Genomic DNA, 22,913 nt, shown 5'->3' with positions numbered 1-22,913 from the left:
TGATCAGTTTGATGCTTAAAAAGTTTTTAAAAAATCAATAAATAATCTTTTGAATGTTAGTATGCCCCCCCCACCCCCCCGTAGGAGACAAAATCAGGTTGTAAATATTGATTTATTGTTCTCACTTAGAAAGTTTTGGCAAACATTAGTCATTTGTTTCTTATTAACCTTCATTGTATGTACATGTTTATTAAATCTTTAAGTGTTTAAATATCTCTCTTATTATATTGTTCTGTATTAAAATCAACTGTATAGAATCTCTACTGTACATTGAACAGACAACACAAAGGCAATCATGGTGCACTTCTCGCTCTCTTCATCTGCATTCACACAGTCGTAGTGTCAGTCCAGACGCGGGTGACCCTTTCCGCGGGGTCCATGTCAAAGGTCAAAGGTCACCGCTCGTGTTTGGACATGGAGTCTCCTCTCTCCACCACCGGCACTCCGTTCCCGCGGCACAGGTGCTCCTTCAGCACGACGTCCACGAGGAACTCGGCCACCACGGGACAGTGTTCAGACGCCACCCCGCCCCACGACCAGTTATCAGGGATCCAGGGGTTGGTCAGGCCCTCGCGCACCACCCAGCAGTGACCTGCAGGGGGCACCACACACACAGCATCATCACCAACAAGCTTGGATTTATAACCATTCGTAAATGTTTCTGAAAGACGTCTTTTATTCTCACAAAGGCTGTAATAGTTTGATCAAAAATACAGTGAAGTATTACAATGTTTTCTATGTGAATATGTGTTAAAATGTAATTTATTCCTGTGGTCAAAGCTGAATTTTCATCATCATTACTCCAGTCTTCAGTGTGTCACATGATCATATTCTAATTTGCTGATTTGCTGCTTGTGAATACAGCTCTTTTCTGTGTTAATATCTTTACTGATGCCAAGCAATTTGATTTTTGAAGTCATAAGAGGTTTTATTTGAGCTATTTAAGTTACATATAAACCACTGTTGAAACATTTGTGGTCAGCGAGATTTATACACACACACACACACACATATATATATGTGTGTGTATGTGTGTGTGTGTTTACTTGTATTAATCAAGGATGCATTAAATCTGTCAAAAATGGCAGTAAACCTGAACTCTCTATCTATTAAATAATCACAGTTTCCAAAAAAATATGAAGCAGCACAAATGTTTTCCACATTGATAAAAAAATGTTTCCTGAGCATCAGATCAGTATATTAGAGTGATTTCTGAAGGATCATGTGACACTGAAGACTGGAGCAATGATGCTGAAAATACAGCGCTGCATCACAAGAATAAATGACACTTTAACACATATTCACACAGAAGCCAGTTATTTTAAATTGTAATACCATTCCACATTTTTACAGTATTTTTGATCAAACAAAACGAAGCCTTGGCGAGCACATGAGGCTTCTTTCAGAAATATCGCTACTCTCTCAATGACTCCAGCTGATTCTCCAGGACGAGTGATTTCAGACCTGTGTGCGTCTTCTTCAGGGAGCGACTGGTCCAGATGTTGTCCAGACAGAGGGATCCCTGCGGGACGCGGGTGCTGATGTTAGTAAAGACGGACGGCGCGAGGAGGGCGCACAGTTTCTCTTTCCTCAGGCACTCCATCCCAGGGCTGTCGGGAGCCATGCCAAAGTGTCCCAGCACCAGCAGCTCTCTCTCACCTGCATCAGCAACACCAACACAGAAACATTCAGGACGGTGGATGTCACTCTCAGTGTTATTTCATTTCTGTCCCTGCTCTAGAACACACAGTACCAGTATCAACACACCACCATAAAGAGCACATCTGATGCAACTGCAATAATGCTGCATGAAGTATGATGTGGAAACAGACCTTTGAGAGTGTCCTGGAGAGCAGCGCTCAGTCGGTCACACACACTTCTTCTCTTGTCTTCTGCAGACGACGGCGCTGCTGTCAGGTGTAGATTGACCAGCGTCAGCTCAGACGAGCCAATCTGGATATAGACAGAAGAGAGCGAGAATCATCATTCCAGTTATCAGACAGTTTAAGTACAATGTTTGTGATTGGTAAGTCTTTTTTATGTTTTTGAAAGAAGTCTCTTCTGCTCACCAAGGTACATTTATTTGATCAAATATACTTTAAAACAGTGCTGTCAAATGATTACTTGCATTAAAATAACAGTTTTTTTAACATAATATGTGTGCACAGTGTATATTAATTATGTATATATAAATACACACACATACAGTATATATATTTTGAAAATATATGTACATTTGCATCCTTATATATTAAATTAAATTAAATGTATGCATTTAGCAGAAGCTTTTATCCAAAGCGACTTACAGTGAATTAATATATATATATATATATATATATATATATATATATATATATATATATATATATATATATAAATATATATATATATATATATATATAATAAACAAAAATGTTCTTAAATATATACAGCATGTGTGTGTATCTATTTATGTATGCATAATAAATAAACATCTATTATGTAAAGAAGAACTTTTATTTTGGAAAGTGCTACTTTAAAAACAGTAAAATCCTGAAATATTTTTACATTTTAAAATGACTGTTTTCTATTGAAATATATAATAAAATGTAATTTATTCCTGTGATGTAAAGCTGAATTTGCAGCAGCAGTCTTCAGTGTCACATGACCCTTCAGAAATCATTAATAATAAACAGTTTTGCTGCTCAAGAAACATGTCAAAAACAGCTGGGCTGCCTAGTATTTATGCAAAAAAATAATAATTTCAGGATCCTTTATGAACAGAAATATCAAGTTCACTGTAATTTTTGATCAATTTAATGCATTCTTTATGAATAGAAGTACTAATCTCCTTTAGAAACTTGCTGACCACAAATGTTTCAACAGTGTTTTATGTATAACTTAAACTGCTCGAATAAAATCGCACCACGAAACAAATCACTTGGCATCAATAACACACTACTAGACTCAGTATATAATAACAGACTCAATAACAGAAGGAGTTGTATTGCAGGTTGACTCACATAAAAATGTCCCAGGTAGGGCTGAGGGTGTAGATGCGTCCCGTTACCATTAGTCGTCGCATTTTCCAAGACAGTGGCATCCTTCAGCTGGATCCCAGAAGAGCTGTCCCACAGGAAACCCGAGTACTCAGCATCCTGCAGGGTCACAGCACAACCTCAACAATGACCAGACTCTGACGAATAACACGCAGAACCCAACAACCGTCCCGCTACACAACACAGAGCACATAACAGCATCGTATAGACAGAGCGCTCTCTATTCCACGTCTTCTGAAATCATATCATAGCTCTTGCATGAAGAGGTAAACATAGCCTACATAGGCTTGTCAATTCAGCACCATAGTAATTTACCACGGTTTTACTTCTATTGACCACCAAAAAGGCCTAATAATTATAAGCATGAACTTCTCTCTATAGATGTTTAGTTTTAATTTTAATAGAATAGTAAATTCAGCAAGAGCCCTATTAAATACTTACACTAAATATCAGTGTATTTAATAAATTAGGTGTTCATTATTTGAACACATTAAAGTTCTTAAAGGGATAGTTCACCCAAAAATGTAAAAATAACAATTTACTCAACATCATGTCATTTCAAACCTGTATGAATTTCTTTCTACTGTGAAACATAAAAAAATGAGATAATCTGAGAAATTCAAGACAATACTAAAATAACTGAGATCCAAGAAAAATAATACACTGAATTACATTTATGATTAAATGTTCGGGTTCAGTAAGATTTTAAATGTTTTCGAAAGACGTCTCTTATCCTCACCAAAGCTGCATTTATTCATTTATTAAAAAATACAGTAATATTGTGAATAAACTTAAAGGTTTAAAATTAAAATGAGAACTGGAAATGTCGAAATAATAGCTAATTCACAATATATAAAAAACACTATGGTAGTACATTAATAAATACTCAAATAGCTCATGATTCAATACCCTTCGTAACACATCTCTATTAAAAGTGTGATCAGGTGCAGAGTTTGTATTGAAAACGAATGGCCACTGGGGAAATGAGAACCAGGATTCAGCCTACACAAACTTCTTATTACAGGAACCTTTCAAACACTTTCCTTCTCTGAAAACAATCTCTGTTGCACACGATCTGTTTTTATCAGCCTTCTGTAAGCTGTAGCCGCAGATATTTGCTAGTTGAACATTTAAAGGGGTCGTTACAGAAGAAATCCAATTTGTGCCTTGATCTTTTGGCTTATTAGAGGCCTTTGTACCATTAAAACATCCTGCAAGTTTCATAGCATTAAACCTCCTCCTTATTATAAACAAAATATTTACACAGATATTTGCATAAACTCCGCCTCCAGACCAAGACATCGACGAATAGTCTTCTTTTCACAATAGGCCCCGCCCACTGGCGTCCAACGGATGACTCTTGAATACGAGTCACAGAAGAAAGGAATCAAATATATGGTTGAACAGAACCGAAGAATCACAGGGTTTCTCCAGTAAAATTTGCATTTCAGGGGCTAAATATCAGGTTATTGTGGTTGCTTCAACACCGGTGTTGAACAGTGTTGAAGTAGCTCGATTCCACGGGAAAACCGCGGACTTGGCAACACTGAGTGAAAGATTGTTTGCTTTAATGCAATTGTTTTTAAAAATTGTTTGGTCTGAGGACTGATCGGATCTTGTTTTGTAAACAAGGCACAGTGTGATGGAGGGTTCACAAAGAAACATTTGTTGAAAGATGAAGATTTCATGATGCTTTGTCTGGAAATGATCATGTTGTCAAAACACTTGAATCATGTCATAGCGAGGGGGGCGTTGATACTGCTTCCCATGAAGCGACATTATCAGAACCGTGGCCAATTACTGACAAGCCTTAAAGGACCCCTCCCTTAAAACAGGTCGTTTTAGAGAGATTGAGGGTCGAAAATATAATTTTTCCATATATTTATTAGTTTTTTTGTTTTGTTTTTTAAACTAACAACATTATAAGTAAACCTCAAGGAACATATTAAAATAATGATTATTTTTTTTAAAAAGTCACGACCCCTTAAATATTGCATATATGTGACCCTGGAGCATAAAACCAGTCTTAAGTGTCAGTTTTTCAAAATTGAGATTTATACATAATCTGAAAGCTGAATAGATCGAATAGATAGAAAATCTGGAATCGGAGGGTGCAAAAAAATCTAAATACTGAGAAAATCACCTTTAAATTTGTCCAAATGAATTCTTAGCTATGCATATTACTAATCTATAAATTAAGTTCTGATATATTTACAGTAGGACATTTACTAAATATCTTCATGGAACATGATCTTTATTTAATATCCTAATGATTTTTGGCATAAAATAATTTTTTTTTGGCTAATGTTAAAAATATAGCCCAGAGACTTAAGACTGGTTTTGTGCTCCAGGGTCACATATGCGTGTGTGTGTGTGTGTGTGTATATGTGTTATAGGGAACTAAGCTTACGTTACTGGACTGTCCGGTGGGTTTCTCTGAAACGGCACATTTCCACAGGCCTCTGGCGCTCGTCCACTTGCGTACGCTGCAGAGAGTGGGCTGATTCAGCTCGGCACAAACCTGAGGCAAACAAACACAGAGCACGGCTGATTAGCAGTGAAAAATCATAGAGTTACACTTCCTTATTGCTGCTTTGATTTATTTTTCAAGATTCAACATATCTGCAAAACACACTGAAACTGAAATCTTTGTTATTCACATATGTAGCCAGTTTTTCTTGAGTCAAAAGAGGAAAAAAATACAAAATATATTACTACACTGAGAAATTTTAAACTGGATTTTCTTAAAAGATTTAAGACTGTAATCCAGTGCTTCCTATATCCCTCAATAACACCTAATTCAAGTGCATAATACATACATATTGGATTCATATTGCCTTTAGCTTTTGTGCTTTGCATTAAATTATCTTAAAGATGCAATGCTTCTTAAAAGCCTAAGTCTAAATCATGTCTGCACAGACCTACAGTACGTCAATCCCTTGTATTAAAGTGTGCGGTTGTAATTTCAGTGTAAATGCATTCATGCCACCTCTGAGCTGCATTAAAGAGTCTGTTTAAAGACGCCTAAATGGCTCCTCAAAAGTGCCCCCTTTACATTGTAAATTTGGCATTATAGAGTGCAACTGTCAGGTTACAAAATAATGTTTTTTATTAAAAACCTTTAAAGACAGACCTGCTGTGACATAAAAGAATCATGACTTGGATTAAGCATAAAATACACAAATTTAACTAAGTCTTTTACTGACTTAATCAATGTCATACAACCATCTTCGAGCTTCCATTGTACCATATTTGATGAGCTCTATGTATGTGCATTGCTTATATGTGAATAAAAGCATAAATTAAATCTGTTTAATGGTTTCATTCTTCACTTCAAAGAAGAACGATGCTCTTAAAAGTTTGGAACAACATGAGGTTGACTAATAGATGACAATTTATGCGTGAGCTTGTCAATAATATTTAGATCTGCAAATTAATGCTAAGCACCTCATTCAAATGATTTGGAAGCATCCCTGTGAGAGTTTAGGGTCAGTTTCCTACCAGAGGACTCAAAGAATCAGATATCTGATGCTGGGTTTCACATTTCAGACAAGCCAAAGCCTTGGCATTATTCTAGCAAAGAGTACGTGCCGAGTGTGTCCACAGGAGCCGGGAAATCTGATAACTACATCTGACATTCCCATTAGCTCCCAGTTCTGTTCTATAATTAACCAGCAGAGCTTCCTGCAGGGAGCCAGAGCTTCAGCAGAAACAACACTATCATCAGCTGATCTGTAAAGAGCGCCGGAGGAATGGAGGCTCAACAGACCTCTCCAAAACAAACCAACAACTACAACAAAACCCTCCAAAAATCCCCAAATTCAGGTGCCAAACGAGTGTCTGCTCTGTATGGGTTCTGCTGGAGTAAACCTGTAAATAGCACGATGAGGGACAGGTGTCCAGGAGTTACTGTAACTAAAGACAGGTGATGACGCCAGACAGAGCTTCGGCAGTGTGTTTGTCAGTGGATTCACTCAGTCTCAACAATCTCATTTACACATTCATCCAGTGGAAGCCCACACATGATGATGATGATGATGATGATGGTGATGATGATGATGAGGAACCATCACGGTTTACACTGGCAGCTGTCTGTCTTGAACTCTGCCCACTGCACAAATAACAGTTAGCTACAGACTGTGTTTCAATAGTCAAAATATAGGTGAAAAACTACACTACCTGTGATCCTGAAGAGAGATCAACAAGAGAAACGTGATATTTTAGTATCATTTATGTCAGATTATAAATACTTACATATTTATAAATATTTTTTATTGTTTTTTTCTGTTTAATTTACGTACATTTAATTCATTTTTAATTCAATTTTAATAATTTTAGTACTTAGTACTTTAATACCAACTTAAAACAAGTTTATATTAAAAGTACTTAAGTTTTTCATCTAATAATTCTTTGATTGTTTTTGTTTTTCATTTTAACAAAAAGTAGTGAACATTAACAGTACTGCAGAGAAGTTGATGTTATAAAATAAAATAAAATAAAATAAAATCACTGCAAAAGAGCTCAGCAGAAATTGGTCAAGGCCTTGTAAAGGAAGTTACTCAAAATATTTATACATTTAAATTTTTTGCAATAACCTTAACATATAAATATATTTATATAAAAATAAAATTGTTGTTATCTTTTAGTTTGACGTTATAAACATTTAAAGAAATGAGTAGTTCATGCACTCCTGGAACTGACTTTTAATTTTATTATATATTCTGTTGCGAACGTATGTAATGATGTTATTCATCTCAGAGTTGGTTAGTTTGGTTCATGACTTTGGCATTCATAATAAGTTTTTATTTTAAGTTATTATTTATATTAAAAAAAATAGAATAAAAGAAAGAAATTATAAAATAAAAATAAATAAACTTCCGAAACAACTATTGAACGAATTAATGAATTTAATGAAATTATAAATGAATAGCTTTAACTATTTATAGTTAAATAATATAGTTATAATCAAACTATTTATATCAATAACTTTTAGCACTGCATGAAAAGTTTATAATCTATATTTTGCTTTGTTTTTTTAAGTAAAGTACCATATGGATCAATTGACAAGTGCATTAACATATTTGGCAATATTTTGAAGAAGTTTTCTAATAAAGAATGATAGAGTGGGATCATAATATTTATATGTTTCTCACAGAGACCACGCCATAACAGTCTATATATGAAACTATTTATGGAGTCCTTCATTCTGTATGCCACCCACACATAGACATCAACCAGGACACAAGAATCAATACTGTTTTCACACCTTTAGAAAGAGAGATCTAACAGATATGAAGCAAATTCAGCTTCACTGGACAAATGACTGGCACTTTCCATGAAAGCATGCAATGCAATATTGTGCTCTGACTGAGGGAAACAGACACAATAGGAAAGACTGAGTTAGATGAGGAACAGGAGCAGAAGTGTGAGTTTTTAAACAACGCACGCTAATAAACTCGATGATGATGACTCAAGGTCATGACTCATGAGTAGTTCGGTGGAAATATGTGTTTATAGTAGAGCAACATCTAAACCACAAACTCCACGGAAACTGAGACACGCGATAAACAAACAGTGCCTTCTTCAGATCTACATCTATGCCTCGTGTCTATGAGATGGCAAAATACTTCACATTAAAAATCAGCATGCAATCAAAATTCACCCAATTTACTAAATGCATGTTACACCGCCAGCAACTCAACCATATATTTTATTCCTTGTTAAATGAGAATATCTGAAGATCTGCCTCCATCCAATCTACAGCATCACAAACACTGATGAGATCTCTTGCTGAAGCAAAAATGCACTTTAAAAGAAGATGCAAGCACGATGATAGGTTTGCAGGGCTGTGACTTAAAACTTGGCTAACTATCAAAAAAAAGGATGAGCACTACACTATATCCCAAATTCCTGTTTCAAAAAGAAATATGTTGAAACCGTCCTATATTTTAATTCATAACATTATTCAGAAGTGTCAGCATTCCGTGGATCGCATCGGGAATTCCATTATCTCCCAAATGATGTCTGAACAGAGTTAATGTCAGATTGCAGCAGGAGTCCAGAGAGGCATTGAGAAGCCCACACTATTTCATTCTGGGCCAGAAGTGCGCCTTTCCATCTCTGTCCGTCCAGTCAGCATTTGGGAAAGCAGTTTAGAGGAAACACGGCGGGTTCACTGCGGCATAACAGCAGCCGAGCTGTTCAAATCACTCATTCACGGCCCATCTGACCGTAATGCAGTCGAGATGAAGAGAAAACAGCAAAGAGAAGCACTGAACATGAAGATCGCAAACAGAGAATTGGAAATGGTTAATTGCCAGACACTTTTTTTCTAAAGCATTTTCTATAACACACTATAAAATAAAAAAATAAAATCCATGAAATTTAAATTTAAAATGTATCTATACCCACATTTTTCCATCTTATTTTGCAAGTTATTTTCTGTGATTGTGCAAGACTTTCAATTAATCGGCCACTATAGGTTATTAACTAGAAGAATAAAGTGCAGTAAATGGTACAACTATTTCTGCAAAGCAGTTGGTTTAGTAAAATAACTGATACATACACTGTAAAAAAACGCAACTGCACATTTTCCAGTTAACAAACCCTTTAGAGTCTCAAATACCGAAAAAATCAATTATATATTTTCTTGAAACCACATAAAAACCCTTGTCAGACCAACATAATTACCAACAAAATTACCCCGGATGTTGTCCCAACTAGGCAAACACAGTTGTCTGAAAAAAGAATTTCATATTGTTGAAATGTTAAGGCTTTGTGAGTTCCCAGCATGCATTGCAGCATGAATAGATTATGCAGATACTGTTATAGGATAGTTTTTTGTTGCACGGTGATGTAAAGAGCTAATCTTTTTAATATTTGTTGATTGCAAATATAGCCACCGTTCCAATGTTCAACCACTTATGTCCATTTTCTGGATATCTTGGCCCTGTTTACACTTGGTATTAAGATGTGTTATGGTCGATCGGATCTCAAGTGGACAACACTAAATACAGATGTAAACTGGGAGTGAAACGTTTTGAGTTTCAACCACTTCCATTTGACTGGATTGCATTCGAGGTGTAGACGCTGAAATTATCAAAGCATTTTACTGTTAAATTACACTAAAGCTGAGCTCATCAGTGAAGAACTTACCATTTTTTTTATTTTATTTTTTTCACATTTTCTGGGTTGGTAGATGCACCAGGGACCTGATTATAGCACTTAGATTAGCATTTTCATTATATGTCACCTTTATATTTTGAGTGATTAATTTACATGAAGGTTGACCTTAATAACAGTTCCTCATGTCACCTTAGATTTAAACAATTCCTACTCTCAATAAAACAATTATTATAGGTCACACTGTTATTGTCACCTCCACAGGGATAACTGCCCTGGACCTCAAGGGCCCAATGGTGATCAGGTCAAAGCTTGCACTCTGCAGGGACTGAACCAGCAACCTTCCCATCACTAACCCTATACTTCAGCCACTATGCCATGCACTCAATCAACAAGGTGTGTCCCAGAAAGACAAGCAGGAGAGCTCTGTACTCTGCAGTGAGAGAGACAGAACAGAAATAGAGTGCGAGCGAAAGAGAAGAGGAGAGAAATATGGGTTGATCCTGCCCTAGTCCTCTCAATGACAAACTGCTGCTCTGCTAACCTACTTTACTAGTCTATTCCCAGCATCAGAGCGGAGGAGACCTCAAACACAACACACACACACACACACACAGGGCTTTGCACACTGAGAAGGACACAGCACATAATAATATCATCTTAAAGTAGAAGACAATCATGATTTTAGTAGGTTGGGTAGAAAAATAGAGGAGAGAGAGGCTAAAATATGTTTTTTCCTTTGTAATCTTTTCACTCTGTTCATGCTTTAACATTTAAAGACCTAGAACATTTTTGGGGCGCCTGACACACCTGCACTTTTCTTTGTTTTTCAGACCTATTCTAGCAGTCAGCATCAAGTGCCATATATAGTTATAAACAGGAGAACTAATTTAAAGTCTCAATTTTCCTTTCGTTTTCTCTAAGAATTAAAGAAATTACAGAATTTTAAGAAAAATGCAAGCAACAGTTGTTGTTGTTTTTTTTACTGTGCACTCAAACAAAAACTCCTAAAGTTTGGATATTCTTCTTTAGAAAATTGTGTCTTACACTTCCAAATAACATTTTGTTTACATATACCGTTCCCCAAACAAGTTATAGCCCTTTATTACAATATTGTTATCTGCGCTTTTAAGTAAAAAACAGGCTTATTTCGTTAACTAACAACAGAGATGTGTCCAAAAACATTTTAATGAGTAAAGAAAATGGAAAGAGTGTTATTTGATAACAAAACCAAACAAAACAAGTTTTTTCTTCTTCTGAGAAATATATTTTCAATGTGAGTATGAACAATAAACACCATCTATGCAGCATATAGTAAAAACAATTGCACAAATTGTCTTGAATGATTGCTATCGGGATGTGAAGAGGCTTTCAAGCGGCAGACCAAATCACCTACGATCACACCAGCTAGACACAAGGTGAATGATTAACATCCCAAACAAACTTCGATCTGAAAATTAAAAATGTTTGAAAATTGTGGCCGTTTGCTTTTTTCCCCAATTCTGCTTGGTAATGATTTCTTTGCAGGATTATGGGTAACGTGGTTTTCCCCCAGGAATTTTGCATGTTTATTTAAAACATAAGTTGAACTAGTGTGGGCTGAAGGTTTGAGCAAAAGCATATACCCTCAGTTAACAATCTCAAAGATCACAGCATGGTCTGAGTATAAGTTATCGCTAAAAACAGTTCCCCAATGGAAAACATGTTTTTGGGTTTGTACCTCCGCAAACATATAGTCGCACTATTTCTGACATTTGCTCTATGTAATAGTCAATTTGAAAGTCTTTAACAGCCATCATAAAGTTTTCCAATACATTTGGATGACCTCCAAAACACTGTTTTCAGCCAGAATTAGTGGCTTTTTAACCACTTAACCACACAGATGTAACAAGGAGGATCAGGTGTCTCTTTACAGAACGTGACACACATAGCTAGCGTGTAACAGTGTGCTGAAGGGAAGAGGTGTGTGTAGAAATGTAACGCTACCTTGTCTAGAGCCTCACGATCGGCCAAGTCTTGAATCGCTAGCAGCTTGATGCTGGAGAGAGAGAAAAACAAGACATGTGAGACTCCGTCATGACAGTAGTCTCTAGTGTGACAGTAACTGGATATTAAAACAATCACGTACAAACAGATCAATGTTCAACAAACAATCATCAAGTGACTGCTTTAAATCAGCCAAACACTCCTGCTGTGTGGCTAGTTACATATAATATCTTGTAAACATGATATGAAACTCAATGTGATGATGATGGAGGTAATGACAAGGTTTCATTTTAATTTAGCTCAAGTTTTAATACTTATGTGCTTTTCACACACACACACACACACACACACACACACACACACACACATATATATATATATATATTTCTTTACATTTTAAATTAAAAATAATAATTAAATAAGAAAAAAAATTCTCTTCAGCTTCCATTTTTATGTGCTTTTGGCGTTTCTTTTTTTTGCCCTTTAAAATATTTTATTTTAATCTTTCCTTTAAAAAAATTCAAACTTTAATATTTGAATATTTAAATATTCCCTTAAGATTTCGTTATTCATTATATTCTCGTTTTCATTTAATTTTTTTTATTTATTTCAGATTTATTTCAATTAACAAAAATAATTGTGAATAGTATTAGTTTTGGTTTTAGTTAAGAATAACAAACAACAAATTAGCTTTTATTTTTATATTTTCAGCTTTTAATTTCAATTTAGATTAAGTTTTTGCAATCTTACATGCTTTTTACATAGTTACTTTTTTGCCTTTTTAATATTTCTTTAAATCTTTAATTTAAAAAATAATTACAAACTTAAATATTTAAAAAAAAAAATATATATTAAATATTCTCTTAACCTTTCATTATTCATTATATTCTCTTTTTCATTTCATTAATTTTATTTCAGATTTATTTCAATTAACAAAAATCATCGTAATAGTATTAGCTTTGGTGCTAGTTGACAATAACAACACTGCTTCTGGAGGACCGAGGACAGAGCAATATGGCAATATGGACAATTCATAATTGTCATAAAAGGAAAAGTTACAAAAAAGACATAAAAGTCATAATTTACAATGATGAAGCAGAAACTATATTTTCCGGACAGGTCACTATGTTGACCCTGTTAAATCTTCAAAGAAAAAAATGTTTCAAAATATTAAGTACACAACATAATATTCCGGCACATTCTTCACAGATGTTTTCAGAAAGACCTGCTAAACCAGCATTCACTGGGACTGTTTTGTTCATCACTCATGAATATTCAAGAGCAGATGACACGAACACAGTTCAGGTCCACTGACACAATATAAAGGATGTTCTGATAAGTGTCCGAGCGTAAAGACTCACACATTCATTCTCTATTCACAACATACACTCTATAACCCACTGGACATTACTGCAGTGCAAAACTTCAGTTTGACCTCAGGGGTGTTTATCTACACTGGAGCTTCAGACTGGAGAAAGAGCTCAGAGAGCAGCTAGAAGCACAAATCAATTCTACTGTAGTGTCAGGAAGAACAGAACAGTCCTGCAGTCTGTCCCAGAGTTCACTGCCACAGCAAACACACAGAAAAACACACACAAGAGCAACAGCAAGCTGAAGGGAGTCACTTTCTCAAGGTTAAAATAACTTATTCCCTGGGCTCGAAATTGAGGGGGGTTGAAAAAAAAGTGAAAAAAAAGTGACAAAAAGCATCCCCCCTTACCATCCCCTTTGGATTTAAAATGTCTATTATGTAAAAGTTGTCGTGCAAATGAAATGTTAAAATGATCTACTTAAGATATTTCATGAAATGGTTCAAGCGCTACATTTGAATTTCTTTAAAAAGAAGAAGACAAAATCAGAAAGTATGATTTTTCCTTCATTAGAATGGAAAACATTCCCCTGACATACTGTTACTGTGCTGTATGTGTGACTGAGGGACCGAGAGATGATATTATCGAGTCATCGACCTTGCATAAACCAAACAAAAACACATCTTGAGAGTCCAAAAGCATTCACTGCGCAATGAATCCTATTAGAATACAGGTAAAATAACCTTATATGTATAAAATACCCATGTATGAGTGTTTATGTTTTTATATTCATTGCACAAGCAATATACGTTTCTGAATATCAGCAGGCCTACATGCACGAGTACAAGTGTGCTGTTAATTTTATACAACAGTGCATAGTAAAACCTCATTAAATGTTCATTAAATGAATCAGATTTTGAACGAATCAAGTGATTCAGTGATTCAACAGCCCATTCAGACGGACACTTTCCCTGCGTCCCATTGTGCATGCTATCCAGCCTATCTGCCCTAAATAATATTGTAAATATGAATATCACAGAATTTAGGATGGATATTATCCACAGTGGGCTGTTATGTTTCTAGGAATCAGCCGTTTGAACAAATCTTTTGATTTGAATGATTCAATTAATCATTTATCAAAACAGGGGCTTGCTGCCACCTACTGGTGGATTTATTACCTTCATTATTTATCCATGACAGGCCTAAAATTGTTTGTTAAGGCAAATTTTTCCATTGGAGACAGAACAACAGAAAGCAATACGCAGGAGACAATCCATCCTTATTTTCCAGCCAATGCTGAAACTGACTACACAAATCCTGTTTAGAGAACAAACAAACAGTCAGACAGACAGACAACACCCTGTTCCCTCACAGGTGAGCACACTCTCGCTCTCTGTGTGTGTGTGTGTGCTTGTTTATGCTACATTGTGTCCAAATGTCCCTCAAACAAGCATAGTAAAACCATAGACTGTATGAGTCAAACCTACAATTTTTGACTTTGCGGGCACCGGCCTGCAGTCCCCATGAGGGAAACATTATAAAAATAGTAAATGATGTTTATCTGAAAGTGTAACAACACAAACAGGCCTGGTATACCTTTTCAGCCAAACAGTCATGTTGTAGAATAAAAAAAACCCTCAACTTAAATGTTAATCTACAATATACATTTACAGTCAGTTATTAGCTAACACAACAAAATAGACAAATATGAATAAAGCCATGTTCCTTTCAGTCTTCCTTGAGTTTTACCATGTGTCACCCGCTCCCCGACCTTTGAATTAAATCAGTGTGTTTTGCTTCTGTCCTTTCGATCTAAACACCTTCGTTCCTCCTTATCGCTCGGGAATCAAACAGACACTGTATGCAGTCAGGAATCCAGTTTTTGGAAGAAGATGCTTCTGCGTTTTGGCTTGTTTTAGACTGAGGAATATGTAAAACAATATAGAAGCATGCAAATTCTCCTGTTTTGGAGACGGACAATTATATCAACAGAGAAGGTCTGTGCAAACAGCTTTTATTATCAGATGAAGCGGGACTCGTTGATGCATTTTATTGACTCAAAAGCTGTAGTTTACCATTGACTGTATGTTTTGTGTGGCACTTTGTCTGCATGAAGTTATACACCTGCAAATCAGAGCTGTGGGTTTCCACAAGAAGGAAATCCGATGTCAAGAGGCTCTCCATTAACTCTTCCAAGTAGGCTCGTCCCGCTGTAGTGATGGTTCGGTCAATAAGAGCATGACAGACAAGGTCCAACTCTGCAGTTCTTCATGTGTTTGGCAGTTCATTACAGCGTTAAAGGAAAAGGATGGAAAAAATGTCCTATAGACACACGCACGCACACAAACAGGTCCACACATCCTGTCACATTGTGTCACTTCCAGCACTTGTTTTTCTAATAACGGCGCAGTGCTGCGTTGTGTCAGCAGAAAAGGAAAGGTTTCCAGAGAAGTGCAAACGATGACTTTGATCCAGCTGCGTCTGTGACCCTGAGGTCAGTCTTGGGAACAAATCAACAGCAACTGCCTCTTTCTCACAGTCTCTCGTTCCTGTCAAACAACCCAAACATGTCAACAAGACAACTGCTGCTGCAAGGAAACCTTTCGAAATCTCATTTTGCAATAAAACGAAAGCTCTTGCGAAATGACTGACCCCTTGACGTCCTATGAAGGGCAGGCCATCAGATATTGACAAACCCCTAATCCTGAGTAATCAAGCTCAGTGTGCTACAAAAATCGGGTCTCAAGAATCTGTGTGTGATGTCTGTGTGTTAGATATTCCTGGCAAAACAGAAGATGATTCGTTCATGCCGTGCGATTGGAGATCTGAAAGTGTCTTTCTGCAGATGGGTCATCAATCAGGACGTAGCAGCACCATGGAGAGAGAGAGTGAGCTGAAGTTGACAGATCTGCAGGAGTCCGATTGTTGGGCTTCTCCGGAGTGAACTACAGTAACCTCTGTCTGATGGTTTCCTCCACCCTGTGTGTTTAACAGACCAGATCCATCGCAGCATTTTAAGCAAACACCTCGAGCGCTGTGGGTTTTAATGTGTGCTTTCACACCGATAACAGCATTTAATTTACCACAAAGGCCCAAACCTGAGATCAGATCAATAGCTGAAGGATGTGTTGTGTGTCTGACTCAGAACTGATGACGACGCGAGACGGGATGCTTTTTAGTGAACTGTGGTGATGCCTAGATAGAGATGTTTCTCCGGGATGTTTACCCTTACCCTAAAGTATTAAACTTGGGTGACGTTTGGCCATACATGAATGCTATTACAAATCACGCAGCTAATTTATAAGCGTTTTTGCACAATCTGACAAATTAGTTGAAATGTGATTCTTTTTTTTCTTTTTCTTTTTTTACATTAGAAATGTTTTAATGTCACTTTTGATCAATTTAAAAAAAAGCAAAAACTAGTTCTGGACGATATGCTCCATTTTCATATTGTTAGCCTTTGAGATTGCCGATACACAATAGCATCATGCTAATTTTTTTCATTACTAGGTTTCATCGCTGTAGAGTGGAGACTGACTCCAGGGGAAGGCTAAAATCTACACAGTATATCTTTCTAGTCAAGTAGCATATGGATATCATGTCATCAAATATTTCAAATACAACTGAATTCCTATTTAACGTGATCATTTGATAGAAGCACTGAAAGTTCCTAATTAGAATTCTTGTGTTTCCTCAGTTATTCAAACAGCAGCTGCAGAAAATGAGCAAAGAACATTCAACAACAAAACTCTGATTGGCCGCTGCGTTCATAAACTCAACAGAATCGTGTGCGATTAGTTATAATGCGCAACATGTAAAATGCAGAAAAAGAAATCTGATGGAACAAACCTAATGTTGATTAAATAGTATTATTAGCCTGATATTAATAATAATAACAATAGTCATCTTGCTATTGTCAAAGGGATCAGTAGGTAGCCTACATAATACCTTCTAAACAAAATTTGTTATAAATCATTACTATTTAAATCAATGTTTACTACCATTTCATTTTAAATCCCACGTCTTCTCCTCTCGACCTATCTTGTATCACTAGATACCCTGTGTGTACTGGAGGCAGCTGGAGGGAACGGTTTGAGAAATAAGCATCTGATGGGACGTCTGATTTAGGGTTTCAAGAACGCACTTATTTCCGGTCCAAGGTTTGTTCTGAGATAACTGAATTATATTTATTTACTCAAGGGCCGTGCAAAAAATATAATTCGATTTTCATGCGCATCTGTCGCTTCAGACTTGGCAACACTGGTTGGTTTCTTTGTCGATTTTGAAAGCGATCTTGTGTTAGTTGTCGGTAGAATACGGCTCTGTGTAGTAACTGCCGCTCCACCTGAACCAGTGTTGCCAAGTCTGCGGTTGTTTTTCATGTCCGCGATTTGAAGAGACCCCAATACCAATAAAGTGATATTTAGCTCCTAAAGTGCGAATTTAACAAGGCAACCCTGCCAAAAAAATTATATTTTAACCCTGGGAAGCAATTTTAATCGGGGAACCTCCTGTAAACGCGCTTGGGCTAGTTTTGGACTAGTTTTGAGAAGCAACTGGGCAGGATTTGTTGTGAAAACCTGGCAACCCTGATCTGAACACACTTGCTGGAGATGTACTTCTAATTACAGAAAATCGCATTCGCACAGCCCTAAATTTACTCTACAAAAAATTTAATTAGTTTGTAAAGTCAGTACACAGTGATAAAGCGACCCTGAGAGACGCTTGCTGCTGTTAAGCTGACTTGAGTTTTAAATGCAGTAATATGCTGTTGTGTCAAAATGAATATTTCCAGCGCAGCAAAATTAGTTCTGCATCTGCATTTGACCTTGTGTGGTGGATCAGGGCCCGATTCACTTCTTAAGAAACGTGTTAAGAAATGTCTCAAGATAAATCCCCAAAATTTCCTAAATTCTGAAGAAGTTTTCAAATATGTTAGGAACAGATTATTATTATTATGAAAATTATACTATTTTTTTCACTGTTTTTGTCAAATTTCTGCTTATTTTATTTCAGTAAGTCGCCAAGTTAACATTTCTCATTTTTACCTAATATTTTAGATATAGCGCTATAGCTTTATTTTTAATTACTGAAACCAATTTTTAACTGTTTTAGTCACTATCACTGCTTCATCAACACAAAACCAGAAAGGCTTTAATTTGACTCATTCTATACAGAATATAACTTATCTTTAAAGACACCCTTAAACAAGGAAGAAATAACTGCTCTTCATGCAGTCAAGCAGCACATACATTCACTAATAATTAAACAATAACAACTAGTTATTTAAATTAATTAATATTTCTGTTTAATGGGTTTAACAAAGCAAAATCAAAATCCTTCCCAATGCCCTTTGAGAATGTCACATGATCCTGGTTGGGAACTTGGGTCCCTGCTTTCTTTTTAGGGATGGTTGCATTGCATGCATTGCTGTTACATAGAGTACAGTGTTCAGCGCTTAAGTCATTCATAACACTATATTCTCCCACACACACATGCGTACATGCTTATATAAAAGCCCTCCCTGAGTTATGACAAGAATGAGGGCACGTACATCAGAAACACCCCTGAGTGGATTACTGTGTGTGTGTGTGTGTGTGTGTGTGTGTGTGTGTGTCATAAAACAAGCAACAGTACAAACATTTATCTTAGAATCCATCAATGCAATAAAACATGGGCAGGGACTCAGCTGAAGTCTGATAATGTGCAGTCAGATGGGGCTGTATCATGGACATCCACTGAAGATCACAGAGCAGACTCTTCTGTCACCTCCTGACACACGGCTCACTCTTCCCTGCTGATGTTCAGGGCACAAACATCTTAAAGCTAACTAATAACCCGCCTAACAGCTAAGAATGGGATTTAAACAAGATCTGGAATGAATGAAACCATCAGACTGCAAAGAATCATGATATTAATGCTTAGAAACACTTCAAGTCAAGTGTGACAATCAATGCAAATGCAATGCTTTATTTATTTATTTAAAAAGAGGAATACTGACAGAATGTCTGGGGGGGGGGGGCGTATTTGTTTTAAAGCAAACATTTGAATCCTACAATAATGGTGATTTATTGTATTGCAGGCTGCTTACATTATTTTATGTTTTTACTGAATGATAACAATAGATATCTAAAATATGTCAACAGAAAAAAAAAATTTTTGAACCTTATCAAATGTTCAGATTTTTTTTTTTTTTTGGAAAGGTATGCAGATTAGTGCAGATTTAATCAGACTTCATCTAAAGCTTCATTTACATTTTAAAACCACACATCAGAAAACTTCTAATACAAAACCATGGCACATCCACACCAACCCTGGTGTTTCCAAACTCAATTTAAAAAATAATAATTATTATTATTATTATAGTGCGTGTGGGGGGGGGGTTGATATCATCATTATAATTCAAAGTATAATACCATGGCATATCAAAAAAACATGTTCTGTAATAGAGTTTACTCACTCGTTTTCTAGGAGGGTCATACAGATGACCTCTCTGACCCCAGGGTTGTTGGCCTTCTCGCTGGAGCAGCGCTGCAGGTTCCAGGTGGCCACGCGCACCACGGGCTTCCCATCGCGCGTGCCCGCCGGAGGCTCCACGCAGGGGCGCGCAGAGGTGACGAGCGGTGGTCCCCCGAGCGGGACGTCCGGCTCCTCGCTGCCCACACTGAAGGACGCGGGGCTCGGCTGCGTGACGCCTCCGTTGGTGTTGGTGGAAGGAGTCCTGGAGCGCTCCACGAACACCTGGAAGCGGATGCGGTCCAGCAGGGACGAGCTGATGCTGGGCACTTTGACCAGGTCCTCGATGCTTCGGAACGGACCGTGCGCGGACCGGAACTCCACGATGCTCTTGGCGAGTTTCTCGGTGATGCCGCGGACGCTCACGAGCTGCGGCGGCGTGGCGGTGTTTATGTTGACGCCGGTGCACGGCAGGTGCTCGTGCTCTTTGCGCAGAGACGAGGGCGACTGATTAGACGAGCTGTTCTTGCTCGACACGCAGATCTCTAGTTTAATAGCCTCTAGTTTCGTGGCACCGACCCCGCTGACCAGCGCCAGGTCTTCGACTTTCTTGAATCCGCCGATGCATTCGCGGTACTCCACGATGTTGCGAGCCACCCCGCGGTTGACGCCCGGGAGAGTCATGAGCTCCTCCTCGGTGGCGGTGTTGATGTTCAGCCGCTCCTGGTTCACCAGGATGTTGCTGAAGTTGCATGCCGCGCTGAACTTGCGCTTGCCCTGGCAGAAGTCCGTGGGGTCCTTGGGGATGGACCGGTGGCACCCGAGATTCCCACCCATGCGTCCCGGTGAATCTGAAATGAAAGCGAATGAAACCCGCGGCGCACTGTGCGTGGAAGATCCCGGTGGCACATAGACCAGTCCTGATATCTGAGCTTGATATTTAACCCTAATCTTATTCCTCTCTTTAGACACGTTGAGATCTCGTATCCCCGTCAGTTCGTCGGTTTTCTCAGTCTCGGAGCTGAAGGAACAGCCTCCGTGTCAACATCTTCCACACACACTGAACTGAACTGAAGTGAACTTCTCTTTCGAGGCAGACTATCCGAGTCTTTCTTTTGAGCCGACTCTTTTTTAAAGATTCGATCGAATCAATTCACTCAGCGTTCCCGAAAGCACGGGTAGGTTATATTTGTAGCAATAGCAAACATGGGTCAAAATAATAGATTTTTCTTTTATGCCAAAAATCATTAGGATATTAAATAAAGATCGGTTACACTTTATTTTGATAGTCCACTTTAGACATTCTACTGACTATAAGTAACTTTGTAACTACATATCAACTAAATCTCAGAAATTTGCAACTACATGTCTACTAACTCTCAGAGTAGACGGTTAGGGTAGGTTTAGGGTTAATGTTAGGGGTAGGTTTAGGCTTAGTTTAAGTTGACAAAGAAAGTGTTAGAAGATGTTTAGCAGACAGTCTAATAATCCTCTTTTAACTGCTAGTTGACATGTAGTTGCAAAGTTACTTGCTGCTAGTAGAGTGTCTAAAGTGGACTATCAAAATAAAGTGTTACCTAAAGATCATGTTCTATTTAATATATTTTTTCAATCCTGATTGGTCATAATATGCGTTGCTAACAACTTAATTTGGACAACTTTAAGGGCGATTTTCTCAATATTTTTATTTATTTAGTTTTACGTATTCACTGTATTTTATGTCAAATTATTTTATATTTTTAAATGTTTAAAATTCATTTTAAATACATTTCTTTAAATAATTTTTGTGATTATTTTTCTTCATTATTATTTTACTTTATTTTATGTAAAGCACTTTGAATTACCATTTTGTACGAAATGTGCTATATACATAAACTTGCCTTGCCTTTCCTTATTTATTTATTTTGTACCCTCAGATTGCAGATTTTCAAATAGCTGTAGGCCTATCTAAGCTAATGTCCTTTCCTAACAAACCATAGACCTGAATCAATGGAAAGTTCATTTATTCAGCTTACTTTTTCAATAAACGTTGTCATTTATTTAGCAAAAAAAAAAAAAACACTCAGCGTCTCCAGTTAGAGTGATACAATAAAACTAGAATATACGAAACACAATATACAATCTAATCAAATTTACACAAATGAATCGAAAACATGGTAATCACAGACAATATATTAAGTTAAGTGCAAAATAAATAAATAAATACGCGAGAGGATTTCAGTTAACTTTTGAGTGACAACTCAAACGAACCGATCCGTTCGAAGGAATCGACTCTCAAACGAATCGTTACTGATCAAACAGCGACGGTGTCCAGTCTACGGGGGCGTGGCCTCCTGTCATTATAATTGTCCATATCTGCGGACTCTTTCTCCCAATATGACACTTGATAGAGAAAAGGAGCTATTTTGATTAAATTCTTCTCTAATGAACATTTTGTTCCCATAATTGATGCATGCAGTATTAGGAGTGTAACAGTAAGTACAACATATATGAGCTTAAATGAACTTCTGGAAGGCAGGTTGTGTTAAATGCATGTATTGAACACTGTATAAAAACCGAATGAAAGATGCTGTACTACATAAATCATTCCTACCCTTATGTGTTTCTTTGTTGGGAAAGTGATGTTCACAGATTTAGATTGTATAGACATAAATACAGATCATACTGGAACCATTTCTTGTTACAGACTCTACTTTGAAAGAAGCTTGGCCGCAACTCTGTAAGGATTTTATATATTTATTTATTTTATTATTTTCAATTATAACCCTGAATAGCCTGTCCAAGTGTGTCAGGAGAGATGAGGACACTTACATAACTCCAAACCTTGTGTCAAAGTAATTATCACCGTGTGCTTTGAGTTGCTGTCAATTAGCATTTGATCTGAATGCCATATGATTCCTGATCGTGACTGCAGCTAACAGAAGAGAAAATCTGCCTCAAGATTCAAAACAGTTTCTTATCAGGAACATTTAGCTGTTCAATAAACATTATACAAAGTCCA

General features: G+C 37.0%; 1 protein-coding gene across 1 annotated transcript; it reads right to left on the bottom strand.

Moving 5' to 3' along the window:
* Positions 1–93: 93 nt before the first annotated feature.
* On the bottom strand, positions 94–20,993 carry eepd1 (endonuclease/exonuclease/phosphatase family domain containing 1). Its single transcript, XM_052585100.1, has 7 exons — positions 19,917–20,993; positions 12,147–12,198; positions 5,449–5,559; positions 3,003–3,137; positions 1,833–1,953; positions 1,465–1,659; positions 94–592 (listed from the first exon to the last, which is right to left on the bottom strand). Exons 1-7 carry the CDS (start codon positions 20,747–20,749, stop codon positions 396–398), a joined length of 1,644 nt encoding a protein of 547 aa, XP_052441060.1. The 5' UTR covers positions 20,750–20,993; the 3' UTR covers positions 94–395.
* Between the last annotated feature and the right edge of the window lie 1,920 nt (positions 20,994–22,913).

This window comes from Carassius gibelio, chromosome B19, assembly GCF_023724105.1.
Source record: "Carassius gibelio isolate Cgi1373 ecotype wild population from Czech Republic chromosome B19, carGib1.2-hapl.c, whole genome shotgun sequence".
Classification (NCBI taxonomy): domain Eukaryota; kingdom Metazoa; phylum Chordata; class Actinopteri; order Cypriniformes; family Cyprinidae; genus Carassius; species Carassius gibelio.
This window is presented reverse-complemented; position numbering and strand designations above follow the sequence as displayed.

Bases quoted from the DNA above. Each gene is read 5' to 3' on its own strand.
- eepd1 (XM_052585100.1), bottom strand. From the start codon at position 20,749: ATGGGTGGGAATCTCGGGTGCCACCGGTCCATCCCCAAGGACCCCACG. The intron at 5,560-12,146 runs GTAGCGTTACAT...TGTTTGCCTCAG, and splicing joins ATCGTGAGGCTCTAGACAAG to GTTTGTGCCGAGCTGAATCA. The intron at 1,954-3,002 runs GTGAGTCAACCT...GTCTATATCCAG, and splicing joins CCTACCTGGGACATTTTTAT to ATTGGCTCGTCTGAGCTGAC.